General features: G+C 45.5%; 1 protein-coding gene across 1 annotated transcript; it reads left to right on the forward strand.

The window, feature by feature from the left end:
* Window positions 1–6527: 6527 nt before the first annotated feature.
* DEFB121 (defensin beta 121) lies at window positions 6528–7638 on the forward strand. The gene is made up of 2 exons (XM_047069155.1): window positions 6528–6585; window positions 7481–7638. Exons 1-2 carry the CDS (start codon window positions 6528–6530, stop codon window positions 7636–7638), a joined length of 216 nt encoding a protein of 71 aa, XP_046925111.1.
* Window positions 7639–12493: the final 4855 nt, after the last annotated feature.

Genomic DNA, 12493 nt, shown 5'->3' on the forward strand with positions numbered 1-12493 from the left:
TCTTTCATCAGAGCTCGAACAGAGATACATTGTAGCACTCCAGACACACAAGTGAGATCTGGCCTTGAGCCTGGATTCTGGGTAAACACTTTGGATCTTAGACTGAGACCCAAAGTTTTGAAACTTACGACCTTGATTTGAAAAACCACAGTGGGCAGAGAGGTCTCTGAATCACTGACAATCCTTGCTGAATACTGACTAGGTTAATGACGGAGGGGAGCCAGGAGAGCTTCAGGGAGGAAAGAGGTCATGAGTCAAATGCTCCAAGAAGTCCAGGTAGGTGAGAATTCACGGTAAATAACAACAGCTACCAGTCACCAGGGCTTTCCTGTGTGCCAGACATTGCTCTATGTGCTTCACAAGTAGTACCTTATTTAATCTTCCCAGCTAACCCCTGAGGTCCGCGGTGGTGTCTCCATATGAGAAATGACGAACTGAGGTTCAAAGCCATGAATGGGCTTGTTCAAAGCCACATGGCTGGTGGTGTCTATAAACAACGGACTATTACTCAGCCATCAACAAGAACAAAATCTTGCCATTTCCAACCACATGGATGGAGCTGGAAGAGTACAACGCTAAGTGAAATAAATCAGTCCGAGAATGACAAATACCATGAGATTTCATGCATAGGTGGAATTTAAGAGACAAAACAAATGAGCAAAGGAGAAAAAAGCGAGAGAGAGAGAGACAAACCAAGAGACAGACTCTTAACTCTAGAGAACAAATTGATGGTTACCAGAGGGGAGGTGGGGGAGGGGATGGGTAAAATAGGTGATGGGGATTAAGAGTACACTTACCGTGATGAGCACCGTGTGTTGTATGGACGTGTTGAATCACTATATCGTATACCTGAACCTGATATGACACTGTATGTTAACTAACTGGAATTTAAGTAAAAACTTAAAAGTCACGTGGATGATAAATGGTAAAGTGAGGATTTAAACCTGGATTTGTTTGGTTCCAAAGCTTTTTTTTTTTTAATTCCCCCACACTGGCCCTGGTGATAGATTGTCATACATCCTTTCGAGTAACTTGAAGAAGAAAAGCCAGCATATCCACTGCCATTGCTAATTACACATGGCACCAGGAGCCAGAGAGCTGGAATGTAATAGAAAGAAAGCCAGAAAGTCTCCAAGCCTCCTGTGGCCAGTAGCTTCATCCTCTTTCCCCACCTCCCTCCAATGTCCCCACCCCCAGAGACTGCAATGAAGCAAAAATGTAGATGGGACGCAGTCTTTTATGAGAGTCTCCTCTACTGCTGAAAACCAGTGCTGATTCTGCTAAATAATTCGTATAATGGGCTCCGGTCATTCCTTTTTAGGCCACTTATTCTGCGAATCGGCATCCACGAGAACAAACATTCAGGGTTATGGTGAAGTTCTTAATTTGCATCCAAGTTAGTTAGCATACAGGGCAATAATGATTTCAGGAATAGAATCTAGTGATTCATCCCCTACGTATAACACCCAGGGCTCATCCCAACAAGTGTCTTAATGCCCCTTGCCCATTTAGCCCATCCACCCCCCCCTCAGTTTGTTCTCTATATTTAAGAGTCTCTTATGTTCTGTCCCCCTCCCTGTTTTTTATATTACTTTTGCTTCCCTTCCCTTATGTTCATCTGTTTTGTATCTTAAATTCCTCATTTGAGTGAAGACATATGATATTCGTCTTTCTCTAATTTTGCTTAGCATAATACACTCTAGTTCCATCCATGTTGTTGCAAATGACAAGATTTCATTCTTTTTAAAAAAATTTTTTTTAATGTTTGTTTATTTTTTTTTTCAACGTTTTTTTTTAATTTATTTTTGGGACAGAGAGAGACAGAGCATGAACGGGGGAGGGGCAGAGAGAGAGGGAGACACAGAATCGGAAACAGGCTCCAGGCTCCGAGCCATCAGCCCAGAGCCCGACGCGGGGCTCGAACTCACGGACTGCGAGATCGTGACCTGGCTGATGTCGGACGCTTAACCAACTGCGCCACCCAGGCGCCCCTGTTTGTTTATTTTTGAGAGAGAGAGAGAGAGAGAGCATGAGTGGGGCAGGGGAAGAGAGAGAGGGGGACACAGCATCCAAAGCAGGCTCCAGGCTCTGAGCTGTCAGCACAGAGCCTGATGAGGGGCTCAAACCCACGAACCATGAGATCATGACCTGAGCCGAAGTCAGACGCTTAACCAACTGAGCCACCCAGGTGCCCCAATTTCATTCTTTTTGATGGCCAAGTAATACTCCATTTTGTATATTATGATAAAGTTCTTTACTGCAGGAGAGGTAGATCTCGAAACAGTTTAGTGTAGGAGAAACTCTGTGTCTTTTAAAAGTTCTTTTGATGTACAAATGAAGTTCCTTCTAAACTCAGGTTTCTGCAAGAATGGGGCTCCCACGAGTTGCTCTCTACTTTCTCTCCAGTCTTTCAAGACTCTAGAAACAACCTCTCTCCTCAAGAATGGAGGGAGTTGTGCCTTTGTTTTTGCCCTGGGCCTTAGCTACCTTTTCTGGAAGGAAAGGAAATGAGTTCCAGTCCAGAGGGCTGATTTCCTCACTAGTGATCCTTAGAAGAAAGCCTCTTATCAAATAGCCCCCTTTTTTATTTCTTTTAGCTCTGTTTCAAGGATCCAGTTAATTATTCACAGCAAATTTGGCATTGTTGATTTTTTTTTTTAATTCTAAAGACAGTGAGAGAGAACAAGTGGGGGAGAGGGGTGGGGCAGGGAGAGAGAGAATCTTAAGCAGGCCCCATGCTCAGTGTAGAGCCCCACATGGGGGTCCATCCCATAATCCTGGGATCATGACCTGAGCCGAAATCAAGAGTTGGACACTTAACCGACTGAGCCACCCAGGCTCCTCTCAGCGTTGGTGTTATGGCTGATGCTTTTACTGATGTATTGATTTCTATCCCTACAATCAATTCCTATCCGTGTCCTGCACAAGCAACTCTTTCCATGTTTGAATATGTACCTTTTTAAAGCGTATGTATTTTGGGGGCACCTGGGTGGCTCAGTTGATTAAGTGTCCGACTTCAGCTCAGGTCATGATCTCATGGTTTGTGAGTTCGAACCTTGCGTTGGGTTCTGTGCTGACCGCTTGGAGCCTGGAGCCTGCTTCGGATTCTGCGTCTACCTCTCTCTCTGTCCCTCCCCTGCTCGCACTCTGTCTCTCAAAAATAAATAAAGATTAAAAATTAAAAAAAAAAAGATTAAAAAAAAGTGTATGTATTTTTATTTTACATAGTGGTTTTAGGTCATATATTTCGTTCTGTTGCTTACTTTTTAAAATTAGCACTAGTTTTTAGAGAAGTCAACTTTACTGCAATTTTAAGCATAATTTATGTATAAAATGGGCCCATTTTAAGTGTATACATTTTGATGAGTTTTGACACCTGTGTATAGAATGTTTTCATCATCCTAAAAGTTCCCTACTGTCCCATCTCAGTCAATGCCCCCCCCTCCCAACAGCCCTAGGCAACTACTGATACTTTTTTGCTGTTGTTGGTTTTTTTTTTTTTTGTCACTGTAGATTAATCTTTTTTAGAGTTTCATACAAATAGATTTATTCAGTATAGTCTCTTTGTATCTGGCTTCTTTCACTCACTTTTTAGAGTCCTGTGTACTGTGTGTAGTAACCATTAATTCTTTACTTCTGAGTAGTGTTCTATTATATGGACATACCGCCATTTATTTCTTTGCTACTTGATTTAGCAAACAACTTATTTAGGTTGTTTCTACTCGTGAATAAATAAAACCGCTATGAAAATGTGTTGCGCACTATTTGGTGTAGACATAGCCCTTTCTTTATCTTGGATAAATATGTAGGAATGAAATCACCGGATTGTATGGTAAGTGTGTGTCTAAATTTTTCAGAAACCATCAAACTAAAAACAAAACAAAACAAAACAAAACAAAACAAAAACCCCATCAAACTGCTTTCCAAAGTGGTGATACAGTTATAGTGAGCACTGGTTTTCAACACTCATCCATATTTATTTGTGCACACCAAACTCTCCAGCATATGATAGCCCCACGCATATTCCTTTTGGAAAAGGAGAATTTCTTTGGAACATGTACCCGGGATTGGAATTTCTGGGTCACAACAAATGCTTACACTTAATTGGACTAAGTGTCATTAGATTCCTCCCCAGAATGACTGTTTCCATCTCAAGAGTAGGAGCCAGCTTTTTAGAATTTTGGGATTCTGTTTACAAAGAACACAAAATTACAAATTCAAAACCAGGTCCCAAAGTGAATATGGATTTAAAGTTCTTTAAATGTTTATTTATTTTTGAGAAAGAGAGAGAGCGCAAGTAGAGGAGGGGCAGAGAGAGAGGCAGACACAGAATCCAAAGCAGGCTCCAGGCTCTGAGTTGTCAGCACAGAGCCCCACGCAGGACTCGAACGCACAGACTGCAAGATCATGACCTGAGCCGGAGTCGGACACTTAATTGACTGCAACACCCAGGCGCCCCTGACTGTGTATTTAGAATGAGCTACAAAATTACAATAGATTACTGGGATCTTTTAAGATAATCAGCCTGAAATGCCTATTTATTGATGTTTCCTAATCGCAACCTTGTTTCCCCTCCTTAGCTAGAACATTCTAGAATTCTCAGCACTCACAAGGGTCCAAGCTAGTGAGGGGCCCTGAACCTTTGAGATTCATAGTCATTCAGCCTCTGATCCACACCCCACCAGCAGTACGTGAATATTCCTCTATTCTCATTTCCCTGTCATTATTTGGCGTTATTTAGCTTTCTAACATTTGCCAGTCTAGATCCAGCCTGCTGCCTGATTTTGTATGACCCGTGAGCTAAGATTGGGTTTTACGTTTTTGAACAGTTGAAAAAAAAATAAAAAAGATAATATTTAGTGACGTGTGAAAATTATATGAAATTCACATTTCAGTGCCTGTAAATAACGCTTGCTTGGAACACAGCCACACCCATTTGTTTACACACTGTGGTCGCTTGTTGTGCTACAAAGGCAGAGTTGAGTAGTTGCAACAGAGACTGCATGGCCTGAGAACCCGGAAATATTTACTATCTGGGCCTTTACAAAAAAGGTCTGATGGCCCCTTGTCTAGAGCATTCGTTTTTCTTGGAGACAACTGTCTTATTCTGTATCAGAAAGGAGACATGCCTCCTGTTAATGTGCCCTTGTGTCTGCCCATTTTGAAATGATAGACCTTTCCATTACTGTGCTAAAAAGCATTTGATTTGTCTGTTTTCTGATCTGTCTGCTGGCCTTATGTATCTCTAAGCCATTACTATGTCTTCTCCCACTCCCAAACTCAGGGTCTTAACACAGCATTCTTGATCATGGCTCACGAGTCAGCGGGGAAGCTGGACTTTGGCTGGGTTGCTCTGCTTGGGGTTGGAGTAGCAGGCACAGCTTAATTTCTCACTGCAGCTCCGTGGGCAAGCCGGGGTGGCTCTGCTCCGTGAATGTCTCATTGTCTTTGGACCACTGGGGCGTGTGCTTCTCACGGTGATGGCCGAGGTGCTAAAGGGCAGTAAAAACGGTCATCGCCTCTTAAAGTCTGGGCTCAAAACTGGCACGCTGTCACTCCTGGCCATGTGCCATTGGCTAAAAAGCAAGTCTCACAGCCCAGACAAAAGTGAAGGGACAGGGAAGTGCATTCCTCCCGGGATGAGACCTTCGAAATGGATTCAGATAGGGGTGTAAAATTGGGGTCGGTAATGCAGTCTACCATAGATTATAGGAAACACCGCAATGGGAGAAAGTGGCCTTTCCTTTGCCACCTAGGAGGATGCCACTTGTTCTCAAACACACGCTGTTAAAAGTCGGGGCTGTGGCCTTCCTCCTCATCCCACTCCACAAAGCCTGACATTTTAGTTTCCAGTAGTGATGGCCAGGAGAAAGAGAGAGAGAGAGAGAGAGAGAGAGAGAGAGAATCTGAAGCAGGCTCCAGGCTCCGAGCTGTCAGCACAGAGGCCGACTCAGGGCTTGAACTCACGAATCGAGAGGTCATGACCTGAGCCAAAGTCAGCCGCTTAACTGACTGAGCCACCCAGGCGCCCCATGCCCTTCCTTTACCATTAAAACGAATCCCCAACATATGAGACATCCTAAGATGTTCTTATTGCTGGAGAGAACCCAAGGGACACAGAAGTATCACTCCTTTTCGGTCTCACTGCCCTTTCTTTTCTTTTACCAGAACTGAATGACTAGCGAAAGCATTTTTTCCCCTTCTTGGCTCCCCAGTTACATTGCAAACCTCCTCAAAGGTAAGACTGTGTCTTCTCTTTGTTAACGTCTCTTCCCCCTGTCCCAGCCTCCCCTGGAGGTTTAGACAAGGGTGGGGTATCCGGCGGCCATTCAACCAGTGTGGTTGATGACTTGTCTGCTTGTCTAATCTTAAGGGACTGTTCCCTTTCTGGTTCACTGATCATGGCTCTGCCATGCTCCTCGGGGCAATAAATACCGGTCTGGACTGCCCAGAATGCAGACCTCTGCGTGTCTTGCCAGCCCAGAAGCCTCTAAGCCTCCTAATCTCCCCCTGAGCCCTCAGCGTTCATGAAGCGTATTCTCCTGGTTTTGACTGTTAGCCTGCTCCTGGCCCAGGTTACCCAAGGTAAATAGGATCTCTCCCAAGCGGGAGTGGGTCATGTTCAGGGAATTCTGGGGGCTCTAACAGCCTGGAATAGGAGAATGGCAGCCTCCTTGGAGGCCTCTGGACGATCTCTGTAGCCAGGGGAAAATTTGAGTTCTCTTGTACCAGCTGATCTTTTCAGTGCTATTACTTGACTACTCTTATCTTCTCTGGTGTGCTTTGGAGAAGTGGAACATGATGATCTGGGCGGAGGGTACACGGAGGAGAGAGATGCGGGTGCGGAATATGGAGGAAATGGGCACTTTCCTAAGAACATCGGGGGGGATTTGAATTTCGAGCTATTGTTGCCTCCATGAAAACGGTTCCTGAATTTCTGATTGAGGATTCTGATACCGTTCTCAGGCAATTTTAATTTATCTGGGCCACTCTAGGCTGTGGGTCCCCCAGAGCAGCTAATTATCTAGGCTGGGATGTTGTGGAGGAGGGAGTGTTACATTCTTGGGAGTTTTGCAGATGCCCTAGAAAACTTGCAGATGTCCAGATGGGTGTATTTCAGACTCCTGTCCCGTTTCATTGATAGGGTCAGAGAGGGGACTGAGGGCAAAGGGAAAAAGTAACTGATATTGGGTACCTGGTTACATTGTATTATGAAGGAGACAAAACCTAGTGGGGGGGGGGAAGGCTCCTGCCTCCCCCAAAGGAGCTGGCCAGGGAGGGGAAGCTGCCTCCTGGGGAGGACTTCGGGGTTGTGACTGACGACACAAATGGGAGAAGAAAGGAAAATGGCCAATATTCCTCCCCGCACATCTCCTTATTTCCTTACTACTGTCTTCTCTGCTGGGGTGCCTTCCCCCTTCCCCAGCCCTCTGCTTTATTTCAGGACTGACCCTGTCCTCTCCTTCCTTTTTAATTTCAGCCAGGCACTGCTGGAAAAAGTTGGGAAGGTGCAGAACAACGTGTAAAGATAGTGAAGTATTCTACCTCTTATGCAATGATGAGACTAAGTGTTGTGTCAACCCCAAGCATGTACCTGTCAAAACTAGATCCTTGCCGCCAACCGGAAGCCTGGAGTAACTTCTGCAGTCTGGCCCATCTCGCCCAACTTTGAGCCCAACGTCATCGGAGCCCACGGCTCTACTAAATCATTCTCGACTGTCCCATTTGTGTCTGGTAGCTCCGCCTCATTGAACTTACAAATCAAGAACAAAGAGAGGTGTGCGTGCAGGTGAGACAGAACAGGGAAGACCAGTAGGTTAGTCTGTTTGGCACCTAGCTCCTAGCCTGCTGGCCCACAGTTCATCCCAGATGATGTAAATAAGGAGTGTTCATTCTACCCATTTGACTCCTGTTTTCTAGAGTCAGCACTGCCAGGAGAATTTTCTATAATGATGGAAACATCCCAGCTCCGCGGTGTCCAATATGGTAGCTACTAGCCACGTGTGGCTGTTGGCCATTTGAGATGTGGCGAGTGAGTGGGTGGAGACGCCTGTTGCATCCTTGTTTGTAATGCAAAAGGAAAACCCCAGAACATTCTAAATGCCCATTAGCCCGGAAATGAAGTATGCATACCGATGACCACTACGTCTCACTTAAAAAAGAGGATGTCAATCTACCTAACGCTGCAAGACATATTGTGGGGTGAAAAAAAGAAAGACGTCCCCTGAAATAGAAACCAAAACATCAACCAATGCTATGTTTTCTAAAGGTACGTGAATACGTATAAAGTCAATGCGGGGGCGGGGGGGGTGGGGGTGGGGAGGTGGGGGGTGGGGGGGAGGGGGACAGTAATGCAAACATAGAGCATTTGATTTTTAAATCATTCCACAAGTACATATTACGTGATTTGTTATTTATATCCTCCCCCCCACCCCCCACAATCAGTAAGCTCGATGAGGACATGAAAAAAAAATGTGGCTAGTGTCACTGGGGAACTGAATATTGAATCCAATCTAATCTAATCTATATAGCTAAATGTGGGTAGTGGTTATCGTGCTGGACAGTGTAGCTTTAGAGTCGAGATACAGGCTACGGCAGGTTTGGGGGGCCGAATCTCCGGGTGTTTCAGGGTAAGTCAAGGAGGCAAGCAAGGATCTGTGATGAACATGAGAACCCATTCTTCGTTTTCTCTACTTTCAGCCCAAAAGGCTGTGACTGCTCTCCCCTGATAACACCCCCAGTTCTATCCCGTTAGGGAGTCCTGGATTGTGTCTCGTAGTTTTCTTCCACCTGCAGAGAGCAGGTATCAGGCCCCACGTGGGTTCCCACTTCATCTTTTTCCTTTCCTCCCAGTGGGGGCCACATGATCTTGAACTGTGGGCTAGTCTTTTTCTAAGACTGATCCCGAACTGAGACAGTGGGGATTTTCCTATTACCAGCCGCATGATTTGGGTCACGGTCTCAGGTGTTCCCAACCCTTGCTACTTATCTGATTAATCAAAAAGGATTTGATTCTTTATTCTGACTTGGGAAGCTCTGTTCAGCATCACCTACTTACCATCCAGTCCCTTCATACACTAAAATTGGCCTCAGCCTTATGGGTTGACTCAGTCATCCCCAGCACACCTTTTTTTCTTTTTCTTTTTTTTTTTTTCAGTATATGAAATTTATTGTCAAATTGGTTTCCATACAACACCCAGTGCTCATCCCAAAAGGTGCCCTCCTCAATACCCATCACCCACCCTCCCCTCCCTCCCACCCCCCATCAACCCTCAGTTTGTTCTCAGTTTTTTTTTTTTTAATTTTTTTTTTTCAACGTTTATTTATTTTTGGGACAGAGAGAGACAGAGCATGAACGGGGGAGGGGCAGAGAGAGAGGGAGACACAGAATCGGAAACAGGCTCCAGGCTCCGAGCCATCAGCCCAGAGCCCGACGCGGGGCTCGAACTCCCGGACCGCGAGATCGTGACCTGGCTGAAGTCGGACGCTTAACCGACTGCGCCACCCAGGCGCCCCTGTTCTCAGTTTTTAACAGTCTCTTATGCTTTGGCTCTCTCCCACTCTAACCTCTTTTTTTTTTTTTCCTTCCCCTCCCCCATGGGTTTCTGTTAAGTTTCTCAGGATCCACGTAAGAGTGAAAACATATGGTATCTGTCTTTCTCTGTATGGCTTATTTCACTTAGCATCACACTCTCCAGTTCCATCCACGTTGCTACAAAAGGCCATATTTCATTCTTTCTCATTGCCACATAGTATTCCATTGTGTATATAAACCACAATTTCTTTATCCATTCATCAGTTGATGGACATTTAGGCTCTTTCCATAATTTGGCTATCGTTGAGAGTGCTGCTATAAACATTGGGGTACAAGTGCCCCTATGCATCAGTACTCCTGTATCCCTTGGGTAAATTCCTAGCAGTGCTATTGCTGGGTCATAGGGTAGGTCTATTTTTAATTTTCTGAGGAACCTCCACACTGCTTTCCAGAGCGGCTGCACCAATTCCAGCACACCTTTTTTTCATGAAAACCTCCAGCCTCAGTGTCTGAGTATCACCAGACGTGTCAAACACTTTTGAACACTGGATTCAGGATCAGAAGATCTGGGTTCAAGTCCTTGAGTCACATATCTGCTGCATGATGCTGGGCAGGCCATTTAACCCTCTCTGTTTTATTTTCTCATCTCTAAAGTGAGGATCCATCCCACCCAAGGCACAGGGGTGTCATTAGATTAAATGAAATCACAGGTAGGAAGCACCCAGGACAGAATCTAGCACACGTTCGATTCCCAGGAAGACTTGGGATGCCCTCCCACTCTTTGGAATGAGCACTGGGTGTCATATGTAAGAGATGAATCACTGGGTTCTACTCCTGAGGCCAAGATTACACTGTATGTTAACTAACTTGAATTAAAAAAAAAAAAGACAGGATGCCTTCCTGTTCACTTCTCATGACAGGTCTGCCATCATCGCCCCTTGAGTCTTTGGAGGGGGAGGGGCCCTGTAAGTCAAGCATATATCTCATTAAGTCAAAATTGTTCAACTAATATTGATTGAATACTCGATTAGTGTTCAATCTGTTTTCAGGGCTACCCCCTCGGCTCAGTCCCTCCTTGGCCTCCTCCCTCTTTCTCCCACCCCAGACCTCCTACCTTGAGTTTTGCCACTGATCTTTTCATCTCTCTGCCATGTCCGATTGTCCCACATCCTGGTGCCCAATGTCACAAGGGTTCTTTATGGAATACAGCAACGTTCCTCAACATATTTGATGATGACGCACCTTAAATTTGTCATTGGATGTAATGGCTTGAGTTCATCAGAGACCGACTTAAGCAGAAAGGACATTTCTTGTCAGGATGCTATGTAGCTCATAGAACTGATTGGAAGTCCCGACAATTGAACTGGGCTTGGAAGGACCAAGGGAGAGTGGGCAGCAGAAACAATCTTCCAGGATCCTACCAGCAGCATAGCCATCCTGGCACTGGACATCTGGAGACTTGCCTGGACTTCTCCTACAGTGGCTTCAGACCTGCCAGGGCCACGACTAGGGGGAGGAGGGGGAGGTGCCTAAGGTGCAACCCGTCAGGGGCCCTCAGTCTCAGGGTCATATGAGTGCCTCCTGGGCACCTCCCTCACCTCCCCCTAGTCCTGGCCTTGCCACCTGGATCCTGCACTTCTCCTCTGCACCACCCACCCACCACACCTGTACTTATATTTGCTCAGAGTGTGTGTTCAAAATAGACTGTCATCCCCATGAAGACCGCGGCTGATTTATTTTCTGTATCTCAGAGCAGAATCTAGCACAAATCGAGTATTCAAGCAATATTAGTTGAAGAGTTTTGACTTAATGAGATCTCTGTTTGGCTTAAAATAGCGGGAATGGTACACGAGCATTTCCTCTTTAGGGCATAGCTTCACATTGGAATAGTATCAATGTTGGATACTCAATAACCACGGAATATTACTAGAGATACGTATTCAGATTATAAGATGAGACACTTAGCAGGGGTGGCTACAGTTACATCACCCATCGCTGTGATGGTCATTGGTGGATGCTTCCATTATGGCCGAGCAAACTGAAATATACACTTGCGTGAGTCAGGCGGTGTCTTCTCTGAATGTCTGGAGGCGTTGTGGACGTCATGCTTTGCCTTTAAAGCAAAACCATTACATATTAATGAGATCAGTTATACAAATGTACTTAATATTTTTGGAACAGACATTGTGGCAGGGTGACATATTAAGAATTCAATGTAGCAATTGCCTGATAACTTTTTTCCTCCATTTTACTTGACCAGGCATCAGCATAGAGAGTGAAAAGATCATTTTTTTTCTGCCTAGTTATTGGAAGGGGGGGCCAGGATTTTGTGTTCTAAATCTTGGCCTTCTTTTGCTACTGGGGAACTGAAGAAAGTGTGTGTGTGTGTGTGTGTGAGAGAGAGAGAGAGAGAGAGAGAGAGATTCAGGGGCTGCCCTGAAGATTGCTCTCCACTCCCCCCATCTTTATTAGAGAGGCCCAGGCACAAGGAGGGCGGCTAGATTGGATGGTCTCAGGAGGAATGGGATGAAGAGTTTAGCTTCAAGTTCAGGAGAGGAGTTGCCTGCCATTTGGAGGTGTTAAATCTCCACACAACCAGGAGAAAAGATGGGGGTTCGGCTCCAAGGGTGTTTGATAAAACACCCTGAGGTGATAAGTGTTTGGACAGGATTGCCAGCATGGAGGTCATCACTGTGGAGACAGCCACCATGGCTCTGGTCCTGGGACCAGCAACCTTTGCCTCCATGTTGGGTATGACAGCCCCGGTGAGGAACAGTTCTCGAGTGCCCAGAGCCGCTCAATGAACGGTTAGCGGAATTCATCAGCAATACCTTGAGCATGAGAAGCAAGAGAAATGAAGATCATCATCATCGAGTAAGGATCAAGTTCCTCCTCATTTACCAAAATCATGGGGTCCTAGTAGGATCAAGTGGAGGAAGGCAGGACACCCCAACGACA

The sequence above is a fragment of the Lynx rufus genome, unplaced genomic scaffold, assembly GCF_022079265.1.
Source record: "Lynx rufus isolate CCGP_SWC_20201006 ecotype Redwood Valley unplaced genomic scaffold, mLynRuf1.p SCAF_8, whole genome shotgun sequence".
Lineage (NCBI taxonomy): Eukaryota > Metazoa > Chordata > Mammalia > Carnivora > Felidae > Lynx > Lynx rufus.

Bases quoted from the DNA above. Each gene is read 5' to 3' on its own strand.
- DEFB121 (XM_047069155.1), top strand. From the start codon at position 6,528: ATGAAGCGTATTCTCCTGGTTTTGACTGTTAGCCTGCTCCTGGCCCAG. The intron at 6,586-7,480 runs GTAAATAGGATC...TTTTAATTTCAG, and splicing joins CCTGGCCCAGGTTACCCAAG to CCAGGCACTGCTGGAAAAAG.